At 42.4% G+C, this 23,854-nt stretch overlaps 1 protein-coding gene across 1 annotated transcript; it reads right to left on the reverse strand.

Annotated features, from left to right (window-relative positions):
• Window positions 1-480: 480 nt before the first annotated feature.
• On the reverse strand, window positions 481-23,800 carry LOC114352135 (uncharacterized). Its single transcript, XM_028303607.1, has 24 exons — window positions 23,577-23,800; window positions 23,342-23,498; window positions 23,056-23,166; window positions 20,002-20,133; window positions 16,917-17,107; window positions 14,943-15,096; window positions 14,135-14,309; window positions 13,357-13,540; window positions 13,025-13,177; window positions 12,693-12,845; window positions 12,208-12,306; window positions 11,410-11,652; window positions 11,251-11,349; window positions 10,928-11,167; window positions 10,128-10,280; window positions 8,303-8,396; window positions 8,145-8,206; window positions 7,448-7,691; window positions 6,777-6,961; window positions 2,960-3,244; window positions 2,286-2,494; window positions 1,407-1,571; window positions 1,123-1,304; window positions 481-987 (listed from the first exon to the last, which is right to left on the reverse strand). Exons 1-24 carry the CDS (start codon window positions 23,681-23,683, stop codon window positions 898-900), a joined length of 3,867 nt encoding a protein of 1,288 aa, XP_028159408.1. The 5' UTR covers window positions 23,684-23,800; the 3' UTR covers window positions 481-897.
• Between the last annotated feature and the right edge of the window lie 54 nt (window positions 23,801-23,854).

Raw genomic sequence — 23,854 nt, forward strand, 5'->3', positions numbered from 1 at the left:
ACTTTTTTTTACTAATTAATCTATTGAGGACCGCGACCGTGAGCAGAATAAGTTTGGCATAATATTGAAAATATAGATGACCTACGCTGAACTGTCCCACCAAACTCAATGACAGGGGGGCGCTACCATCGTTCAACTATATGATTTCCAACATGGCAAAAATCTGAACCAGCGATCCGGTATTGACGGTGGCGCCCCACTGTCAATGTCATCGACAGGACAGTCCAGTATTTTGGAACTATATCTGTATGGACCAATCATTGTTTTTCAGACAAAAGTTATACTTAATATAGAATAAATGAATTTCATAGGGTGCTCGGGTGGTCAATAACTTTAATTATTCATAAATTATTACACAGTTCAGTACCGGTTCAGTACAGGCCACAGTACGGCTGGCTGTCCATTAAAGTACTGTTATATTTATTCATTTAATTAATGATTTTTGTAAGATAGCAAGGTATTTTCAAATAAAACCAGTTCTTTTATCAAAATATTTTGTAATTGGTGTTCATTACTGAAAACAAGTAAACAGTTAAAAATATTCATTTACATGCTAACAAAATTATGGTCTTGTCCATCCACCAACCTTAACACAAGGTTACGAATAAAGGCTTTATAACTAATATTATAAAAATATATTTATGATACAATAGAATATTTACAATTAAATACAAATTACTCACAATAAAGTTAACATTAAAGTTTATAATCAACTGTAAATTTACAGAATGTTAAATATGTATTTTTCCCAGTGGCTGACTAAGGCCTTAATGTGAAAAAAATAATCGAAATCACAATTTTGGCTGTACCTAAGACCTGTTCGGTCCCGTGATGGCCTTAGTCTGACTCTGGCAAGTAAATACAGAATTCATAGCACATAGTGGGTTAAATTTATTCTCAACTCTTTGGTTCTTTTGATGGCTCAGTTGAAGCACCTAATTCGGGGAATAGTTCCATCAGGCACAAGTCCAGTAAATTGTAGACCAACTGCAACAAATGAATCCTATATTAAATTTCAAGATTATGGAATAATTAGATATGTAATTCTTTTGAATTTTTTGATTTCTTCTATTAAACACTTGACTTTCTCGGTTGTATAGTATTTTTTGTCTAAAAACTTACCTGTTTGTTGAGTTGTGGCCTCTGTATAATTTCAAATGCCTTGTGCACAGCCACTGGCAGGCCATTGCCGGCTATTAACACGGCTGGCGAAGGAATGCTCTGCAGAAGTTGTGTCCGCGCCAACTCTCGCTGTCTCGCGGGATCGGTGCGGGGAGTTGATGCTTTCTTACCAAATAATAGCCCTGTGGAGAAATTATGGTCAATATCAATAAATGTAAAATCTAGAAATAAACACTGCTATTTTATTTAAAAGTTAGTTAAATTTGTAAGCATAAATTACATACCATGTCCTAATCGTATTAAATGTGCCAATCTTCTTTCCGATAATAAGCGACATAGAGCCTTATTGAGTAGCGCGTCGAAAGCGTCATCTACGAGTTCGCGCGTCACACAAAACACGCTCCCAGCTATGGCAGTCACGAATCCACGGGCCTTCACCACTTTCACTACTGCAAAAAGAAAGAAAAACAATTATAAAATATAAAGCTTATTATTGATTAATGGTCATGAATTCTTTTTTGTTGTAACATAGCGGAGTGCAGAAACGAAACGCAAAACCTTTTTTCGTATATCTGTGGCAGCTGTCAGTACTTGTTTTGGCGGGAAGTTACAAAATGAGTCATATTTTGATTTTCATTTCAAATGACAAAACAATGCATTGGATAAATATCACATATAGGGTTGCCAGTCGTCCGGCTTTAGCCGGACATGTTTGGCTTTTTAAGGTCTTGTCCGGCCAAATATTTCCTTGTCCGGCCTGTCCGGCTTTTGTTAGGCTTTTTATTTGGTTGCCACGCCAGGCGAAAGTCGAGCCACAGAATCATATGAAGCGTATGCATCTGGATGTTGGTTAGCAACCGATGATGATAGTACTCACTCATGAGCTGACTAATTGCAGTGACACTAGTTGCAGTCACATGTCCGGCTTTTGGGCTAAAATTTCCGGCCAAATGAAACACAAAGTCCGGCTTTTGTGATTTTGGACCTGGCAACCCTAATCACATACGAACGAAATTAAATTATCAACGAGTTGTAAGTCTAAAATTCACATTTCAAGTTCAAGATAATAATAATAAGCCAAATAAAAGGTTGTTGTAATTATTCGATCTATTGTGAGGTATGTATTCGGTATATTTAATTTACATTAGGGACATAGTACTCACACAAAAACATGGCGCACTGAGTGAACCCACACACAGCGTCCTGATGTTGTATGTCCCCAGGGTGGCACGCGCTAGGTGGTACTCCGAAGTTGTCCCCAAACACGGAGTCTGTTATATCTCGCGCACGCCGCGGCCGCTGTAGAGGTATAGTGTCGGCCTCCTCGCTCACTTCTATCGCTTCTTCCACGTCGCGCGCTGTGCCTTGCTTGCTGTGAGGTACAATAAAATAATGTGTCAGATAGTATTTCTACACTGATTAGCTGATCGTATACCGAGAATCCAAACAACAATGCGAAAGTCATTGAAACTAGCACTGATACAGTGCTCACGGTATACGACAAGTTAGTGATATTATTAAGGCTGGGTTGCACCATCTTACATTAACCGGTTATAGTTATAGTTATAAAGGTGATGCAACTCAGCCCATCTAGCGAAGTCAAAAATGTTTTAAGACGACAATAATATCGGTGTCGGTCTCCAAGGAATTCTTCCTCTCACACTCAAAACAAGCATAATTAATTTAGCATAGATCGAGGGGTTAAGGTTACTCCTTCTTTAAAAAAAAATATGCTGTTAGCGTTTAGAGTTCACGCCTGCACCAACATGGAAAAGTCTCCGTCCACTTATGAATACGTGGAATAGCTAAAAATACTCCAACAATATAAAATACTCACAGCGCCTGATACCGGTCAATATCCGACGACACGAGCAGATTCTTCAGAAAGCTCTCCAAATGCTGTCCCTTCTCTTTCCTCAGTTTATGCGTGACGGACTGATAGATATTAGCCAAGTCACTGCTATTTGCATTCAGGGTCGATGCTTGCACGACCATAGAGAAGTCTCCATCCACTGTGAGGAATAGGTGGAGGAGCTCGCTGGTTTGAAGAAGGCTTTTTTGGAGTAAGCGTTGGAGGAAGTCTTCGTATTTGTAGCGGAGGGTCTCCATTGGACTGTTGTCTCTGTAATAATATTTGGTAATTATAACGTTAGTTGCACAGGAAATAATAATATGTTAATTTGCAGGCACTAAAAACCGTACTAAAAATGGTGGCTTTTTAGCGGACGTTTACAACATCTTATCCGCCGTCCGCTTACTATATTCAAGTTGCCACTTTCGAGATCCGTGCACAAGAGCCGTAGAGGAAAGCATCCACTGCGGTAACGGTATGACGGATGGATATGACATCAAGTCCACTACGAACCTTAGATAGACGTTGTAATTGTTTTAACGCGCTCTACACACGCTAGTTACCTGCGGGAAGGCAGCGCCAACTCGTGTAACAGCTTATCCCCGTGGAACTCTAACAGTTTAGCTCTTAACAGATGGAAGTCATGCTCGCTGCAATCAAGTCTACTATAGACCTGAGATACATGTTGTAATTGATTGTCAAGCGGTATAGGACAAATCTGGGAGCACAAAATATCGTTAATAGACTCTGCGTTGAATATAACAGGTTCTACGGGGCCACTGGTGCCACTGAAAGTGATCTCCTGCACTACTCCCAAACACAGTATAAAAGGAAACTATACTCCTTTGTGGCGTCTCAACTGTTTGTGTCAGATTGAGCTATGGTAACCGTTTTTTGTTTCTTTTTTTTTTAGTAAATGAAACTTATTTTGCATATTTTGTAGTAAGTAAGTAGGTACCTACTTATAAGATAAGTCATGTCTNAACGCGTACCGCGGCTTTAGGACTCGGCTACGGTATTTGAACATCAGTGTGCCTCTGAGTTTTAAGGCCCTTGCCACCCTGGCGGATTGCAAGCGGATTCAAAGAGGATTCAAAGTGGATTTAAAGTGGAGTGGCGACGCGACGGAGAAGCCGCGTGAAAATATCGTAAAGCTTCCCAAAGGCTGCCCAGCCGAGCTGGATTCGATGATCGACCTTTTTTTCGAAATTGGACCTACCTAACTGGACTATTTGTCCCAGGTATACATTATTGTCAACAACCTCGAGTGTAGAGTCTCCAACTTTTAGAGGAGTGGGTGCAACACGGTCTTTAGACGTGATTTTTAAATCTTGTCCATGTTCATTTTGAAACCCACTTGTTGAGAGACTCTATTGAGGCCATCGAGCATTGTGCCTAGATCTTCCACGATCTCAGCCATGACTACGACTACGTCTGCTGTCTGGGTGATGTACTCACCGTTGATATTTATGCTGAATCCGCTCCAGCCCAGAAGCTTGAAAACATCTTCCAGGGCGGTGGTGATGACGTCTCCCTGTCTCACCCCTCGCTGCAACTGGATAGGTTTCGGGTCCTGATCTTCAAACGGACTGTCACTGTGGCGTGTTTGTACAAGCCTTTCAACACTTTAATGTATCAATCAATAGTCAATTTGGCACAGTTGAAGAGACTGAAGCACTGCCCATGTTTCAAACGAATCGAAGGCTTTCTCATAGTTCACAAACGCAAAGTGGCTGATTATACTCCTTGATCTTCCGTATAATCTGCCTTTGCGTATATTATTATGGTATATGGTACTAAAGCATTTTTGGAAATCGGCTTTTTCGGGGGGCTGAAAGTCGTCGAGCCTGCTAGAATGACTATCGAAAACAGCTTGTAGACATGGCTCAGAAGCAAAATGGGTCTATAATTCTTCAACAAGGTTTTGTCACCTTTTTTTAAAGTGGAGTATTAGCATTCTTCTAAGTGTCTGATCAATCTAGATAGCACGTATTTTCTATAATAATGTGTCAAATGATCCGTCAGACAGGCTATCCACAACTTATCCAGAAGTGGCGAAACAGGCAAAAAATCATCAGGACCCTGGACATCATCTAGCATTAAAGTGCTCGAAAAGACAAATTCAATTCAACGAACCCAAACTCGATTAGTTTCNAAATAAATAAATAAATTGATTTAACGCGCTCTACACACGCTAAGTTACCTGCGGGAAGGCAGCGCAAGTTCATGTAATAGTTTATCCCCGTGGAACTCAAGCAGTTTAGCTCGTAATAAGTGGAAGTCATGTTCGCTTCGGTCGAGCGCCCACAGTCGCGGCGCGGCTAAGTATGAACATCAAATCCACTACGGACCCTAAATAGGTGTTATAATTGTTTTAACGCGCTCTACATACGCTAGTTACCTGCGGGAAGGCAGCGCAAGCTCATGTAATAGTTTATCCCCGTGGAACTCAAGCAGTTTAGCTCTTAATAAGTGGAAGTCATGTTCGCTTCGGTCGAGCGCCCACAGTCTTGGCGCGGCGCCAAGCGCGGCTAGAGTGAACATCAATTCCACTACGACGGACCGAAGATAGCTGTTGTAATTGTTTTAACGCGCTCTACACACGCTAGTTACCTGCGGGAAGGTAAGGCCAACTCGTGCAGCAGCTTATCTACGTGGAACTCAAGCAGCTTAGCTCGTAATAAGTGGAAGTCATTGTTCGCTTCGGTCGAGCGCCCACAGTCGCGGCGCGGCTAAGTATGAACATCAAATCCACTACGACGGACCGTAGATAGCTGTTGTAATTGTTTTAACGCGCTCTACACACGCTAGTTACCTGCGGGAAGGCAAGGCCAGCTCGTGCAGTAGTTTATCCCCGTGGAACTCTAACAGTTTAGCTCGTAATAAGTGGAAGTCATGCTCGCTTCGGTCGAGCGCCCACAGGCGGAGCGCCGCTAGAGTGAACATCAATTCCACTACGGACCGTAGATAGCTGTTGTAATTGTTTTAACGCGCTCTACATACGCTAGTTACCTGCGGGAAGGCAGCGCAAGCTCATGTAATAGTTTATCCCCGTGGAACTGTAACAGCTTAGCCCGAAGCAGATGGAAGTCATGCTCGCTTCGGTCAAGCACCCACAGTTGCGACGCGGCTAGAGTGAACATCAATTCCACTACGACGGACCGTAGATAGCTGTTGTAATTGTTTTAACGCGTTCTACATACGCTAGTTACCTGCGGGAAGGCAAGGCCAGCTCGTGCAACAGTTTATCTCCGTGGAACTCTAACAGTTTAGCTCGTAATAAGTGGAAGTCATGGTCGAGCGCCCACAGTCGCGGCGCGGCTAAGTATGAACATCAAATCCACTACGGCCTGTAGATAGCTGTTATAATTGTTTTAACGCGCTCTACACACGCTAGTTACCTGCGGGAAGGCAAGGCCAGCTCATGTAACAGTTTATCTCCGTGGAACTCTAACAGTTTAGCTCGTAATAAGTGGAAGTCATGGTCGAGCGCCCACAGTCGCGGCGCGGCTAAGTATGAACATCAAATCCACTACGGCCTGTAGATAGCTGTTGTAATTGTTTTAACGCGCTCTACACACGCTAGTTACCTGCGGGAAGGCAAGGCCAGCTCATGTAACAGTTTATCCCCGTGGAACTCAAGCAGTTTAGCTCGTAATAAGTGGAAGTCATGTTCGCTTCGGTCGAGCGCCCACAGTCTTGGCGCGGCGCCAAGCGCGGCTAGAGTGAACATCAATTCCACTACGACGGACCGTAGATAGCTGTTGTAATTGTTTTAACGCGCTCTACACACGCTAGTTACCTGCGGGAAGGCAGCGCAAGCTCATGTAATAGTTTATCCCCGTGGAACTCAAGCAGTTTAGCTCGTAATAAGTGGAAGTCATGTTCGCTTCGGTCGAGCGCCCACAGTCTTGGCGCGGCGCCGGGCGCGGCGCGGTGCACGGCGAGCGTGAAAACACGGACGGTGCCGCGACGAGGCGGCGCTTGCTGGAATAATCACGTTGAGAATGAGATGTTTGTCCCATCGCTAACGAAAACGCGAAAAACTATCAACTACATATTGCCTTGTTCAAGGAACGTTACCCAGTTTCAAATTATGTAGTCAGGCGTTATGTTCCGATACTATTATATTATGCCTGGCTATTAAATACTACTATACTATTAATTAAGTGATTGTGCGAAAGCGTCCAACGGTCAGCACTACGAAGTATAATGGCTGGGATAATCCATTAGCGAGTGTGCTGATCACTAAACGAGTTTCGTTTAGCGACATTATGTTTGATAGCTCAGTCGCTGCCTCAATGTAATTGAAAGTGAGTCCTTGCCGACATTGTGAACAATCAGTGGACAATCTAGAATCTAGATTTTTTAACCAGAAAATAGTTTCTTACTGCTGATCAGACAAATGGGTAAAGGAAATAAAATTGGAACAGAGCCTGTTTTTGAAAATAAGAAAATTAAGAATGTACTCACCAATCTCGTCTCAACGTTGGTAAGCACGACTTTGTACGTGCTCAAGTCTTGCTCCCTTAAACTATCCTCATTCGCCAGCGACTCTAAATACTTCAAGATATCCATATTCTCCCCGCCGTCCCCTTCGGAATCCTCGGAGTTGGTGAAACAGTCTAAAACCTGCCCGTCTATGGTCTGAGGCCTTAGAGCACCTTTTAACCTGTTGCCTAGTTTTAAAGCTGTTTGTAGAAGTCTTTCTTGAGGCCTGGAAAGATATAATAGACGTTACTGGCTGGAATATCTGTTGGATAAGGCCCAGAACAGACGGTGTAACGCAACTGCAACGAAACTGCAACTGCTAGTTACTTTTGAGTTGCATATAAGTTTCCGCCAGAGCGTCCGTTGAGAGACCACACATGACGCGACCAGTTTGAAACTTTCAGTTTCAGTTTCATTCATCAGAATCATCACAAAGTTGCAGTTTCGTTGCAGTTGCGTTTCACCGTCTGTTCTGGGCCTAAAAGGTAAAAATATATTTCTTCTAAAACAGGAGAGGAACTAGAGAATCTAGAGGAACTAATGCCCGTTTTCACCATCAACTCCTAATTTTTAAGTGACCCCTATGGTAGGTAACAAATAACAGGAATTTAGTTGTCATAAGGGTCACTCAAAAATTAGGGATTGATGGTGAAAACGGGCATAAGACTTTTCCACTTACTTTCTGGTCATTTGTTTCTGATAGCCAGTCGGTATTCGAGATCCAATCACTAATTTATAATACTGAAAACAAAAGTATTTTGCATTTAATAATCACTTTTGCATTAAGACATTTATTATTAATGTCCTTCTAAAAAGTGTAAAAAATGTAGTAAATACCTCTTCACTGTGTAAAAACTTTGGCAGCATAATTTTCTCTAGGATGGCGTGCGACTGTCTCGCGGCTTGGTACAACGCTCTACTCGTTTGTAATCTACAGACAAAAACAAAATAAAGTTTATTACTCCATGCTGAATGCGCGTTAGGCAGTTATAACATGTCAGTACCAGTAGCACCGTTATACACAGTGCAGTATGTCACATAGGTCCGCAGCGGTAGTGGCGTTTTTTTCGCAGTATGAAGGAAGGAAAGTATAACTATAAGCTGTATATGACACACCCTCGTTGTTGTATCAGTGTTACGTTACGATATGTATCATTAATCACAGTCCTCCTCCATAGCTCCTCGACAAAGTCTTACTACACAGCTGAGAACTGTACTGGTATAAGTGTACATAGGCAAGTGCCGTTGCACACAGTAAACTCACCACTTGATAGTGTCCGCGCTGTGCAATATATCGTACAGCTCCGCAGCGATGGAAACTTCTTCCTGCACAGCTGAGAACTGTGCTGGCATAAGTACAAACCTGTGCATGTAAAAGTAAACATCTTACAATGTTACAGCCTCGTGAGTAATGTCCCACTCACCGCTTGATACTGTCCGCGCTGTGCAATACAATATATCGTGTAGTTCCGCAGCGATGGAATAATCTTTTTGCACAGTTGAGAACTGTGCTGGCATAAGTAAAAACCTGTGCATGTGAAAGTAAACATCTTACAAGACAGTCTCTTGAGTAATGTCCCACTCACCGCTTGATGCTGTGCGCGCTGTGCAGTATATCGTGCAGCGAGGTATAGCTGGTACATGTCGCGAGCTTGCTGTGACATGGCGGCTAGTGTCCGCATAGTGTTGCTGGTACCACAGAATAATAATAAGTACTACGTACAGATGTTTTACTTCACGAAGGTATTTAAAAAAATGTACATATGCTCAATGTCATTGATAATATGGTGTAATTTAGCCTGTCTCAAGAGTCAAGCACTATTTTGTTGACAAACGTCAATGATCGGCACTGCGGAAAATGGCGGAGGAAATACATGATTTAGCATGAATTATCATGAATATTATTAACTACTTATTTACCTCTCAGTGTCTTGAGGCCACTTAAAAAAGTACATTCTGTGTTTTTATTATTATTTAGGCAGTTAAATACTGCACAGTATTTAGTACACCATTTTCTTTATTTTCTTCCATCATACACAAGAATACGCGTGCGTGAGTCAATGTTCGCTCATATGTGAGGCCTTGTCGAATATTATCCTGTAGGTGGGCCATCGTGTGTGTTTTGTTTTCGATGTAAACTCGCGGAGATGAACAGGCCTGCTGGTACACTCACCGCTTGATGCTGTGCGCGCTGTGCAATATATCGTGTAGTTCCGCAGCGATGGAAGCGTCTAGCGGCACAGCGCTGAGACTCTGTGGCGAGAGGTATAGCTCGTACATGTCCCGAGCTTGCTGTGACATGGCGGCTAGAGTCCGCATAGTGTTGCTGGTGCACTCACCGCTTGATGCTGTGCGCGCTGTGCAGTATATCGTGTAGTTCCGCAGCGATGGAGGCGTCTAGCGGCACGGCGCTGAGACTCCGCGGCGAGAGGTATAGCTCGTACATGTCCCGAGCTTGCTGTGACACGGCGGCTAGTGTCCGCATAGTGTTGCTGGTACACTCACCGCTTGATGCTGTGCGCGCTGTGCAGTATATCGTGTAGTTCCGCAGCGATGGAATAATCTTTTTGCACAGTTGAGAACTGTGCTGGCATAAGTACAAACCTGTGCATGTAAAAGTAAACATCTTACAAGATAGTCTCTTGAGTAATGTCCCACTCACCGCTTGATGCTGTGCGCGCTGTGCAGTATATCGTGTAGTTCCGCAGCGATGGAAGCGTCTAGTGGCACGGCGCTGAGACTCCGCGGCGAGAGGTATAGCTCGTACATGTCCCGAGCTTGCTGTGACATGGCGGCTAGAGTCCGCATAGTGTTGCTGGTACACTTGTGAATAGCTGCCCTCACTGTTCCCACTAACCTGGCTCGATAGGTCTTTCTGCTCGCGCGGTTTCCGCGACACGAGCGAACCATCGCTGCCTGTATACCCGTTCAAATCCTTACCGAGTGCATGCTTTACTCAATCCCGATGCCACCCTTCCTGTAATTCCTCCCCACTCGCCACGTAGGTCCCAAGCCTTTTACCTTTGGTGCACGAATCCCCACTTCGTTGACCTCGGTCACCGATTTTGGAGCGAACCGTCCTACCCCCCTAGTTTATAAGTATCCGAACTAACACTCGCTGAACCTCGCACAGGGCGCCGCCCCTCTCGCGGATACGTAAACTAGTTTCGAGACGCGAACCGGGCGCGTCGCTATCCCTCTCGTCATAATAGATTTGTAATTGTGGAATAACTTGCTCATTATTTAAGTAATAGTAATTTAGAGTCAGTGAAACTAGAATAAGGAACTATTGTGGAACCTGAAATAAAAAGTGCCATTGTGTTATTGATTGTGCGTTTCCTTGGTCGAATATCCCTGTAGGCATCCTGGATAGGTACACATCCCTCATCGCAGAAGGCAAACTTAGTACTAAACAGCGGGGTGTCAGACTGAGCTAGCTAAGACGCCCCGTTGCACACTCACCGCTTGATGCTGTGCGCGCTGTGCAGTATATCGTGTAGTTCCGCAGCGATGGAGGCGTCTAGCGGCACGGCGCTGAGACTCCGCGGCGAGAGGTATAGCTCGTACTCACAAGCTTGCTGTGATATGGCGGCTAGTGTCCGCATAGTGTTGCTGGTACACTCACCGCTTGATGCTGTGCGCGCTGTGCAGTATATCGTGTAGTTCCGCAGCGATGGAATAATCTTCTTGCACAGTTGAGAACTGTGCTGGCATAAGTATAAACCTGTGCAAGTAAAAGTAAACATCTTACAAGGTTACAGCCTCGTGAGTAATGTCCCACTCACCGCTTGATACTGTCCGCGCTGTGTAATATATCGTGTAGTTCCGCAGCGATGGAATAATCTTCTTGCACAGTTGAGAACTGTGCTGGCATAAGTACAAACCTGTGCATGTAAAAGTAAACATCCTATAAGGCACAGCCTCATGAATAATGTCCCACTTACCGCTTGATGCTGTGCGCGCTGTGCAGTATATCGTGTAGTTCCGCAGCGATGGAGGCGTCTAGCGGCACGGCGCTGAGACTCCGCGGCGAGAGGTATAGCTCGTACATGTCGCGAGCTTGCTGTGACATGGCGGCTATAGTCCGCATAGTGTTGCTGGTACACTCACCGCTTGATGCTGTGCGCGCGCGCTGTGCAGTAGGTATATCGTGCAGCGAGGTATAGCTGGTACATGTCGCGAGCTTGCTGTGACATGGCGGCTAGTGTCCGCATAGTGTTGCTAGTACCACAGAATAATAATAAGTACTACGTACAGAAGTTTTACTTCACGAAGGTATTTAAAAAAATGTATGCTCAATGTCATTGACAATATGGTGTAATTTAGCCTGTCTCAAGAGTCAAGCACCATTTTGTTGACAAACGTCAGTGATCGGCACTGCGCCGAAGCTATAGGGCTGACTTCGGTAAAATGATGTGACGTGAGGTGCCAAACTGCGGAAAATGGCGGAGGAAATACATGATTTAGCATGAATTATCATGAATATTTACCTCTCAGTGTCTTGAGGCAACTTAAAAAAGTACATTCTGTGTTTTTATCATATTCAGGCAGTTAAATACTGCACAGTATTTAGTACACCATTTTCTTTATTTCCTTCCATCATACACAAGAATACGCGTGCGTGAGTCAATGTTCGCTCGTATGTGAGGCCTTGTCGAATAGTATCCTGTAGGTGGGCCATCGTGCGTGTTTTGTTTTCGATGTAAACTCGCGGAGATGAACAGGCCTGCTGGTACACTCACCGCTTGATGCTGTGCGCGCTGTGCAGTATATCGTGTAGTTCCGCAGCGATGGAAACTTCTTCCTGCACAGCTGGGAACTGTGCTGGCATAAGTACAAACCTGTGCATGTAAAAGTAAACATCCTATAAGGCACAGCCTCATGAATAATGTCTCACTCACCGCTTGATGCTGTGCGCGCTGTGCAGTATATCGTGTAGTTCCGCAGCGATGGAAACTTCTTCCTGCACAGCTGAGAAACTGTGCTGGCATAAGTACAAACCTGTGCATGTAAAAGTAAACATCCTATAAGGCACAGCCTCATGAATAATGTCCCACTTACCGCTTGATGCTGTGCGCGCTGTGCAGTATATCGTGTAGTTCCGCAGCGATGGAAGCGTCTAGCGGCACGGCGCTAAGACTCCGCGGCGAGAGATATAGCTCGTACATGTCCCGAGCTTGCTGTGACATGGCGGCTAGAGTCCGCATAGTGTTGCTGGTACACTCACCGCTTGATGCTGTGCGCGCTGTGCAGTATATCGTGTAGTTCCGCAGCGATGGAGGCGTCTAGCGGCACGGCGCTGAGACTCCGCGGCGAGAGGTATAGCTCGTACATGTCCCGAGCTTGCTGTGACATGGCGGCTAGAGTCCGCATAGTGTTGCTGGTACACTCACCGCTTGATGCTGTGCGCGCTGTGCAGTATATCGTGTAGTTCCGCAGCGATGGAGGCGTCTAGCGGCACGGCGCTGAGACTCCGCGGCGAGAGGTATAGCTCGTACATGTCCCGAGCTTGCTGTGACATGGCGGCTAGAGTCCGCATAGTGTTGCTGGTACACTCACCGCTTGATGCTGTGCGCGCTGTGCAGTATATCGTGTAGTTCCGCAGCGATGGAGGCGTCTAGCGGCACGGCGCTGAGACTCCGCGGCGAGAGGTATAGCTCGTACATGTCCCGAGCTTGCTGTGACATGGCGGCTAGAGTCCGCATAGTGTTGCTGGTACACTCACCGCTTGATGCTGTGCGCGCTGTGCAGTATATCGTGTAGTTCCGCAGCGATGGAGGCGTCTAGCGGCACGGCGCTGAGACTCCGCGGCGAGAGGTATAGCTCGTACATGTCCCGAGCTTGCTGTGACATGGCGGCTAGAGTCCGCATAGTGTTGCTGGTACACTCACCGCTTGATGCTGTGCGCGCTGTGCAGTATATCGTGTAGTTCCGCAGCGATGGAGGCGTCTAGCGGCACGGCGCTGAGACTCCGCGGCGAGAGGTATAGCTCGTACATGTCGCGAGCTTCTTGTAGGAGCGCGGCTTGCTCGGACGAATCCAGGTCTGGATTTAGGAGCTTCGTTTGGAATAATTCTGCAAGCAGCACAGTAACAAGTGATTAATTATTTTCAAAATGTAGTCTTGCACTTTTTGCGTAGATCTCCCCGCTAGAAGCGCGGAGCCCATTCACGTTAGTCGTTTTCGAAACGATTAACTGGCGGGCAGGCTCCTCTTTCCCATTGGGCACTCGGGCACGTGTCCAGGGCCCCGCGATCGAGGAGACCCCCGTCTGTTGTCATAAAAGATCTTTCTCCAGGCCCTAGGGCCCCTAGTAAGTTACAGACGGCCCTGCTGGCGGGCGAGTGCTATGAGTTTTACCTAATTACAAATCCATCTAAAGCCTGATCCGTGAGCACGTAGAATTTTGTCCAATGACCCCAAGCTACCCATCCTTTTTGCTCGCGCGTAATATGTAACGCGTTACATAATTACGCGCGAGCTTGGGGTCATTGGACAAAATTCTATGTGCTCACGGACCAGGCTTTATAAAACAAATAATAATAGTAATAGTATTCTGAAAAGGGACTTCATAATATCAAAGATTATAAAATTCAAAACCAACTACACAGAATAATTATTTTAATTATTATTCCTATCAAAAACATACATAATGTGAAAGCTACTCACTGATATCCTTATAAAACTGCAGCAGATGTATATGGCTGGTGGCCTTCAGATGCTGCATGAAGGCGTAGAAGTAGTCCTGGTCGCTGATCACCCACTCCAGGTCTACTTTCAAGAGCTTGGGCCGCTGGCAGTATACGGATTCCGTGTGGCGCGCGAAACGCTCCAGGAATTCTACCTGGGAATCAATAGCATAGATCAATTAAGATTGAAATTGAAATAATTGCCTGAAAACTCGATTTGTCCTCTAATCTAACGTCAAAAATAATGAATATTTTGAATCAAATGAGATGATTTTTAAGTTAGTTGCTTACAAATTGATAGTGACTAAACTGGTAGGGTAGCGATAAACCTAATAGAAGAATCGAATTTGCAAGTTCATACAAAGTATTTCTATTGATTGCTGGACGGTAATGTCAAATACTTGCTGCTTATCCCAATCTGTTTGGGTAAGTGAAATCCCATCAAAAACATGAACTGTGGCTGTCGATTTTTCCAACAAATAACTAAACCCCCCCCAGGTTTGTAGTTTAAGCTTGAGAATGATCATTTTCTAAAGCCCGGTCTGTGAGCACGTAGAATCTTGTCCAATGACCCCAAGCTACCCATCCTTATCGCTCGCGCGTAATTATATTGCTGTCGCGACTATGCGACTGGCACCCGGCCGTAGTGAGTGTGCGAGCGCGACAGCAACATAATTACGCGCGAGCGATAACGATGGGTAGCTTGGGGTCATTGGACAAAATTCTACGTGCTCACAGACCAGACTATACTTGACTTCTGTCGCGGTCTTTTCCCTATCCCTATTTACCTTATAGTTAGGAGTGGTGGGCAGCTGCGCCATGGTCTCGTCTCCCGTGGCCAGTACTATGAGAGTATTCAGTATGTAGGGGTCGGCCAAGACATCAGTCAATGATAACAGCACCCAGCCAGCGAATATCTCGCGAATTAGCACCCGGAACACACTGGAAAGGGTAATAAACGTATAAGAATAAAAATTGCAGCGTTATTCGTTCCAATGGTAAAGAATTCCTAAACGAATAGTATTTTTTGTGGTCTGGGGCTGAATACGAAGCAAACTTGGTCCAAGGAAGCAAGACAAGAACCACAGACGTACCTGTGTCAATGTGAACCGGCATAGATTGCAAGTTTACTACAGTTTGTGGAGACTATTAAACAGTGAGGCGGAGACAAGACATGATTATAACTTATAAGCAAAATTTCGTGGAAACGAAAACGCAGAACCAAGTTCTGCTATCGAGGAAATAACCTGCCCACTATGTCGCTCGTCTCACTTCGTATCCATTTTGGTGAAAAAATGCTTTAATTTAATTTAGCACTCCCTCAATTCCTTATCTTGGCGGTGGGGATGGGGATAAAACATTGATGATGATTTGGGATGGGACTATTCCCACCTCTCGTTCTTACCGTTGCAAGTCCTGTGTAGCCAGGATCTACAGCTTGACCGCCAATAAAAACCCAACCAATGAAGGTCAACATAGAGATATAGAGAGGTGCCAACTAATGTGCTAAGTTCGAAACTCAGTGTCGCATTAGAAATTCACACACACAAAGAAATCAAAATATGTACTCATTATCCACTGCGGTATCAGTACTCAACTTTCGAATTATCTTTAATACTACGCAAGCAATGTAAGCTGTTTACATTATGACGTCGCTGCTGTCATCATTGCTTTCACGAGCAATGTGTTCTGTTTTTGGGCATATTTCTGTGACACCGGCCCCGCCCCCTTGTCACATATCCCTTTAGTTTCTGTGATCGGTTAACAGTCTTTCCCAAAGTGGGCGATAACGCCCCCTTTTGGGCGCTGCCGGCTTAAGGGGGGGCGGTAAGAGACCCAAAAAAAAAATCGGGACGTTGTGTAGAGGCTTGGGAGGGGAACTAAATAATTTAATTTACACGTGTTTTCATGCGATGGCCAAGTCAATAATTTATGTAAAATGTTAAAGATTTCCTGGCCTGGACTTGGTATTACATGGATCTCACAACTTTTTACCGTAGAACAACTGAGTTGCGAGACTTGGTTTTTTTGACAAGTATTGTTTTTGATGGGATAATTTATTCTCAAAGTGGGCAGTAGACTAAATAAGTTTGGGAACCGCTGGGTTAAGGTGAAGTAAAGTATGTCCTGGGAAATTGATGCTAATAATGAAATAATAATAATCATCATCATCATCATTTCAGCCACAGGACGTCCATTGCTGAACATAGGCCTCCCCCAATGACTTCCACATCGCACGGTTGGTAGCGGCCTGCATCCAGCGCCTTCCCGCTACCTTTATCAGGTCGTCGGTCCACCTTGTGGGTGGACGTCCCACGCTGCGTTTTCCGGTACGTGGCCTCCATTCCAGAATTTTGCTGCCCCATCGGCCGTCAGTTCTGCGTACCATGTGCCCTGCCCACTGCCACTTCAGCTTGCTGATCCGTCGGGCTATGTCAGCGACTTTAGTTCGTTTACGGATCTCCTCATTTCTGATTCGATCTCGTAAAGAAACACCGAGCATAGCCCTCTCCATAGCACGCTGTGCAACTTTGAGCTTCTGTATAAGGCCCATAGTGAGGGGCCACGTTTCCGAGCCATAAGTCATCACAGGTAACACACATTGGTTGTAGACTTTCGTCTTCAGGCACTGGGGTATTTTTGGACGAAAAGATGTTGCGTAATTTCCCGAACGCTACCTAGCCGAGTTGGATTCGACGATTGACCTCCTTCTCGAAATTGGACCTACCTAGCTGAAATAATAATAATGAAAATAAACTCACGGGTTTTCAGCCTCATCAGCCTTCAGCAGATACGGCATAATAGCTCTGGTCACGCTGCGTAGATACTTCAGCTCGGCCGCGCGGGAGGCGGCGGCGGGGTGCGGCGCGGGAGGCGCGGCGCCCGCGCACACGGAGTAGTGACGTAACGCGCACGGGACCAGGCGTGACGTCAGCACGCGCGGGTAGTCTACCTGGGCGGCGAATTTACAGACCATAGTTGAGTTCTCTTTGGAAATTCGGTGGCACCGCCATTGCCACTCTACACGTTGTAAAGGGAGGGGCCTATCTACGCAGCGTCACTAGATATCTGCTAAAGGCTGATGGCTCTAGAGACGCTACGTAGGTACCGAAGTAAAGAAAGCCGAGCTGAAGTACCTACAGAGTAAATACAAATGAGTAGGTCATTGTCAGTGTGTGCGTGCGCGCCGCATACGTGTTGGCGCGCTCACATACAAACCGCGCCCGTGCGTTTCTATGAAGATGACCTACTCATTGATAATGATAATGACGAATAAATTTCATTTTCATTTTCATTGTGCGGTGGTGCGTTTATAAAGATCGTTTCATCCACGAAGACTCGCCCCACCATTCTTCCGCTAATGTTTGAGTGTTATCGGTACACGCTAAATTATCCTTGAGTGTACACGCACACTATAATAATGACGCTCGGATTGCTCGAGTCAAACTCCCTGCACCCCGCGCTTCCCTCGACCAAAAATTGGTGGGGCGCATCTTCATGGATGAAACAATCTATAGCGGCAAGTTTTCGTAGTTTTCAATACAAGGTAGTAAGGTTGGAAATACGGTGGCAGGACGAAGACGAATATACACACTAGAGATGAGACGTATTTACTAGAACAGATCCACACACTAGGTATTTTACAGTACTAAGTGGCACCTATTCCAATTTTTAAAATACTTGATCCACCTAGTATTTTTTAAATTACACGATTTCCGACCCTACCATCAAAGTAATAGAGGTTATTATTGCATAATCCGTAGTCGTGTATTACGCACACCGCGTATTTCTCGCTAAGTATTTTTTAAATTACACGATTTCCGACCCTACCATCAAAGTAATAGAGGTTATTATTGCATAATCCGTAGTCGTGTATTACGCGCACCGCGTATTTCTCGCTAAGCTTATGTGCGAACGTAGATATTCACTCCGTCTCTGTCTGACAAACAAATTTGAGCGCAGGCAGGTGTGAGATAGGAATAGGTGTTTGATGTATTACGTAATTTAAACTCTATTTGTACACAGGTAAGGTTTTGAATATTTTAATTTTTGTTCTCTCTCATCCAGCTCACTCCTTGTTGACTAGCCGGTAAAAAACCAGTTTTTATTCTTCCGACAGGTTTGTTTTGGTTTGTTGTCACGCGTCCGTGATAATTGCATAAATAAAAAATAGAAAAAATTATGTAAATATTTTTATGAAATTGATATCTTTTAAATACGCCAACTTTTAAGTTGACAGTCCTAAGCCTGTTGAAGTATGAACTTATGAAGGGAGGATATCAATCAATCAACAACCAGCAAAAACATTATTATTCAATTTCAAATTGCATTATTAATACTACGAGTGGATCTTTTCAAAGAAAATTGTATTTTAAAGTCATAATACGTGGATTAGTCCGCACTAGTCGCGTCAAGTATGGTAAATTACTACGTACTAAGTGGAACAGGTATTTGGATCACGTATTAATAAATACTTGGAATAGGTGCACCTAGTATCAAATTTACCTAGTATAACCCATCTCTAATACACACACCCCTTACGCCGCTAGATAAATAGAAATGGCAACAATAACTGTAAATATTTTATTTACATCATTGATCATACTCATTTAAGTGTAGGTACCATACTCGTATTATGTATACTCCTAAATCTAAACTTTATTTTGCTGACTGCTTGATAAAATAAAAAAAAAAAAAAATATCTTTGGACAATCTCACACAGCGCCATCTAGCCCCAAAGTAAGCAATTAATATGCTTGTGTTATGGGTGCTAGCTTAACGGATATACTACTTATATACTTCTTTTTTTAAATACATACATATTATACATAGTAACACCCAGACCCGTCACAGAAATTAAAATTCATCATTTCAATTTCTGCCCGGCCGGGAATCGAACCCGGGACCTCTCGGCATGGTAGTCCGTTCTGAACCACTACACCAAACGGCCGATAAGCACATTCATTTCGTTGATAAGGCATCATAACCAGGTTTTATAAGTCATTACGATTACTAATAATATCATTGTGACGTTTTATATTTAATGAGTAAATGTTACAGACACACAGTTCTTCGAATCACATTCTTGCGGTATTATTTACATATCTTAATGAGACGTGACATAGCTTACACTTGTTCTACTTCAGTTGTTACACAATTTGACACGAATGATTGCCTTTTTGACACGAATACAATTCGCACTAAAATCTATTTCTATGACAAAAAATACAAGTTTGAGCAACAGTGAACATTCTCATTTTTCAAGTGAACTTAGTGAAGAACCTATAGCAAAAGCACTATAATTGTTGCTAATTATATTTAAGACACACTTGTCCTTGTGCCAAATCGTACATCAAGAAAAATCCATTTAACATTTTAACTTTCGTATTTAAATTTTTACTAAATTCTCACTATAACGGGACCCGCGACAATGAGTCGTGCAACCGAGTCGAAACTTGAGGAAGGTTATAAAAGTATTTGTGTGTTGCAAAATCTCGTTCGTTTCAGCCGAATGACGTCCACTGTTGGACAAAGGCCTCCCTCAAGGATCTCCACTAAGACCGGTCCTGCGCCGCCCGCATCCAGGCACCTCCCGTGACCCTCACCAGATCGTCGGTCCACCTAATCTTCCGGCTTGTGGTCGCCACTTGAGAACTTTTGTTGCAAAATCTATTTTTAAATGTAAACCAAAATGTAGCTTGAGATATAAGATTTAAAACTTTCGTGTTCCATTTCGACTAAACTAGAAAGACATGGGTCTTAACGCGACATTTATTAATGAGTTACATTATGTACTCACGGCTTGACGTTTCGGCTGCTATGCTACATTATATCTATTTTATGTACCTTGAGAGCTCTCCGGAGTAAACTGGCGGAAGCATATCGAAGCTGGTACCGCAACTCATCCACGAAGAACGGTTGCAGCGTGATCTTGCTGTACCATGTATTGATGAACTGGTCCAGGATTGTGTTGTAGAACTGCAGAAAATAATAATGTAGGTTTAACTTCAGCATTTTTAAAAGAATATTAGCAACTAGCGGCCCGCCCGCGTCTTCGTACGCTTGGGCCCCGTTTTACCTCCTTAGGGGTTGAATTTTGTAAAATCCCGTCTTAGTGAGCACCTACATTTTAAAAGGAACCCTTATGCAAAATTTGAGACTCCTAACAGCCAGCCAGTGACCTTTCGCTTTTATATACATTTGTATTTACAAATTGCTAATCCCATTAACCCTTCATGGTAAGCTAAATATGCTTGTGGTTTCACCACAATAGTCGAGCGCGGCGGGGATCAAACCCGCGTTCCTCGGATCACGAGTCGGCTAGTCTGACCCCTCCACCGTTTGGATACTAAGATGTTTTTATTTGGATATCGTAGCTTCACTATTTGAAAGGCGGCATTACAATAATTGATATAAAAAAGCTAGGTACATGTATCAAACATTTAAAATTGCTTTGGTTTAATTTAAGATATTCACTACTGTTTAAATAAGATATCCACCAAATCCAAAAGCTTATAAGATATTTTTAATTTCGTAAAAATTATCTGCTCCTAATTCAATCCTAGATGACGGCGATTAAGTTTTTTTGTGGGTAATTGGATGAAATACAGGTTAAATTGTTATCTATAAACACAGTTCTCAAGCACCAAATCACGAAGAACTGACATTGATTGAAAACTGGTTTGTAATGTACAAGCACTAATTAACAGGATTTAAACAATATTTCAGATTTCTTAATAGGATGTGATCGATTTTCCACCTTCCAACCAGTGAAAAGAGAAAACTTCAGGAAGAAGTTTAATCATAAATCTCAATTTTCGTACATTTTCATTTCTAATGCTTGTACAATAATCTACTACTCAACTCACACAATAGTATACTGAAATATGATAATGTACAATAAGTACAAGATGTTAGTGACAATGAGCATCAGCAAATATGGTGAGCAGTGCTAAAACATGACAATACATGAGTCATCAGTACAATAATAAAGTATGATTTAAATTCAAAGAACAAGTCTCATTCATTTCAAACATATTTCAAGTCTCATGTACTTTTACTCTATCAGATAAAGAGTAGGGCTTAAATTACTTGTTGACCAAAAAAAGAAGACATAATGAGTCTTTTACTATTTAATTTCTTTCAATAAATTAATAAATGGAATAATCCCCACTTGGCACAAACATTGTTAATGATTAAAGCTATGTTAATGTTGTTGGAATCAGAAAATAAATTAGATTTATTGCTTAACTTATCAATAACTTCAACTTAATTACTTTAACAAAAGTAGGTTAACAACTGTAATATTTCATACAATGAAACTCAATATTATGCTTTGAAGAAATGAAAGTGATAATAACAAGATTCTTTTTATTTTAATTTCGTGAACCAAATATGTTTACTTCATGTATAATTAGATGAAGGCAACAAAGCTTTGTATAAGTAGCTTAATGATAATACCAGATTAGATAGTATTAACCTCAGCAAATTTTATTACATAAGATTGTACTTATATGATGGCATCACCATAGAATCTTCCTTAATAAAGTATGAAAATTAATGACTACTAAGTAAATAGACCAAATAAAAAAAAACATAAACAAACAGAAAATTACAGAATTACTAATTAAACTGGAGAAGTAGAGCATAAATTATGGCATTTATGATTTTTGTGGCAAAAACTTGTCAACAGAAATATGTATTATACCTCATGCAAGTATGAAAACAAATAGAAAATGTTGATAAAAAAAATAAATGAAGTTGATATTAAGCTCTATTTCCTGTACAATAACCTCGTAAGCCCGGATGTGCCTCAGAAGGAACTGAAACTTTGTAGTCAGTAACGCCGAGACATTTTCGGAGGTGACTTCGAAGTATCGCCGGATGTGCCATCAGAGGAACTAAAACTTTAGCGATAAATTTAAGTTCAAAAATTCGCGCCTATCGAAAGAAAAGAGTGATAGTCTATGGCTTAAAGTATTCAAAATCAGGTATCCGAACTTATTAATATAAAAAAAACAAAATGTCACTGTCAAATTATCATTTTTCTTTGACAAGGTGGTTCGTCCAAGAAGACATGATGTGCGATTAATTTTTTTTCTTCACGTAAACGTAGTTTAATTGCAAAACTGACCAGTATAATTTAAGTTAAAATACTGCTAAACAAGCAAAAAAATTATTTTTCCCAATTTGAAGTAGTTTTGTAAGATTTTTTTTAGTTTAAAAATAAAAGTTCTTTGCAAGGAACATTCGGTATTGATGGTGAAAGTTTTATTTTTGTATATTTTTTCTATTGAGATGGGATTGAGTATTGGACTTTTAAAATAATGATATGATTGAGAATATTTACCATGAGAATGTTCTGATTTTTTGTTTAGTAAATATTATAATTAACATGAATATTCACTTTACTTCTTGTACATTTTAACCTATCATTAGTGTATGTTATAAAACCGATAGTACTTTTAAAAGTACTAAATATGAAACATTAAATAAAATTAAAACCGTTGTTCCTTTTCAGTTACATTTATTAATATCGTTATTGTATCTTTATGTAGTATTAATTTATTTAAAAGGTTACATTTATGTTTTACTTTAAAGTATAAAATACAATTTATTTACTTTTCCTTTTTAAAGTCTGTAATACCGAATGTTCTTTTAAGAGAAAACATTTTTTTAATATTTTTCACCTAAAATAAGCTCTATGCACTATTATATAGGGCCCCTGAAAATATGAATGCAAAAGAAAATCTCTAACATAGAAATTTTTTTACTCGAAGTGCTCGGCGTTTACTACTTCAAATTATTCGTTCTTCTGAAAGCACATTCGGCGATACTTAGAAGTCGACACAATTTACTCTTCGGTCTTACGAGGATAAAGCTTAATAAAAACATACTTACATCTTCTATGGCTTGATCAAGTTGCTTGTGTATCTGGAGCCCCTCCCAGGGGTCCACGGGCATCCCCGGGTCATGCCGGGCGCAGTCCGGGGACCCGCAGGTGACACAACCCTGCCAATCATTTAGGTCAAAGTTAATACTTATCTTATCAACATTAAACCCAATGTAGCACTTTCCTTATATGAACTATTAAAAGCGCACACACGCAGACTGTTTACAGAGGCGTTATTCATACCAAACATAAAAGGCGGACGTCAGTAATAACAAAAAACATCAAACGAGTTACCTTGACTGGCACATCGTCTTCCCGCCCCTCGTCTGCTATCCCAGAGAAGTGGGACTTTAGCAGCCGCACGTAGTCGCGAAGTACGTTTGATTTCAGTCCGTAATAACAAGCCACACATCCCAACACATAACTCAAAGTGATCGCGATGAAGTGAAATCTGCAAACGTGAAATCGGGTTATCGATATGCCAACTCACAGGGAAGTGACGACAACTTAAAGCTATATCAAAATGCACCTGTAGAAATATAAAACGGCGAGAGAAGCTGATATAACACCGACGTAAATAATATAATTTTGATTATCAAATTTTTCTATAAACTTCGTTTGACATCTTTCAGTCATGGTTATGCGAACAATGACGTTTCGTAGAAAGTGACATTTTTGACGTCCAGCCACTTGCAAGCCTATGGCTTAAAAAACTACTAATCACTTACGTTTCTTTTTAAAAATGTTTAAGATTTTTTATTATTCACACTAATAAAGAAGCCTACTAAATAGAAAATAAGCTACAAA

The sequence above is a fragment of the Ostrinia furnacalis genome, unplaced genomic scaffold (genome assembly GCF_004193835.3).
Source record: "Ostrinia furnacalis isolate ACB-3 unplaced genomic scaffold, ASM419383v2 OfSCF1259, whole genome shotgun sequence".
Lineage (NCBI taxonomy): Eukaryota > Metazoa > Arthropoda > Insecta > Lepidoptera > Crambidae > Ostrinia > Ostrinia furnacalis.

Excerpts from the sequence above, each read along its gene's own strand:
- LOC114352135 (XM_028303607.1), bottom strand. The coding sequence starts at position 23,683 with ATGACTGAAAGATGTCAAACGAAGTTTATAGAAAAATTTGATAATCAA. Across the intron at positions 23,167-23,341 it reads AAGACGATGTGCCAGTCAAG|GGTTGTGTCACCTGCGGGTC; the intron begins GTAACTCGTTTG and ends AATGATTGGCAG. Across the intron at positions 15,097-16,916 it reads GCTGATGAGGCTGAAAACCC|TGTGTTCCGGGTGCTAATTC; the intron begins GTGAGTTTATTT and ends TACCCTTTCCAG.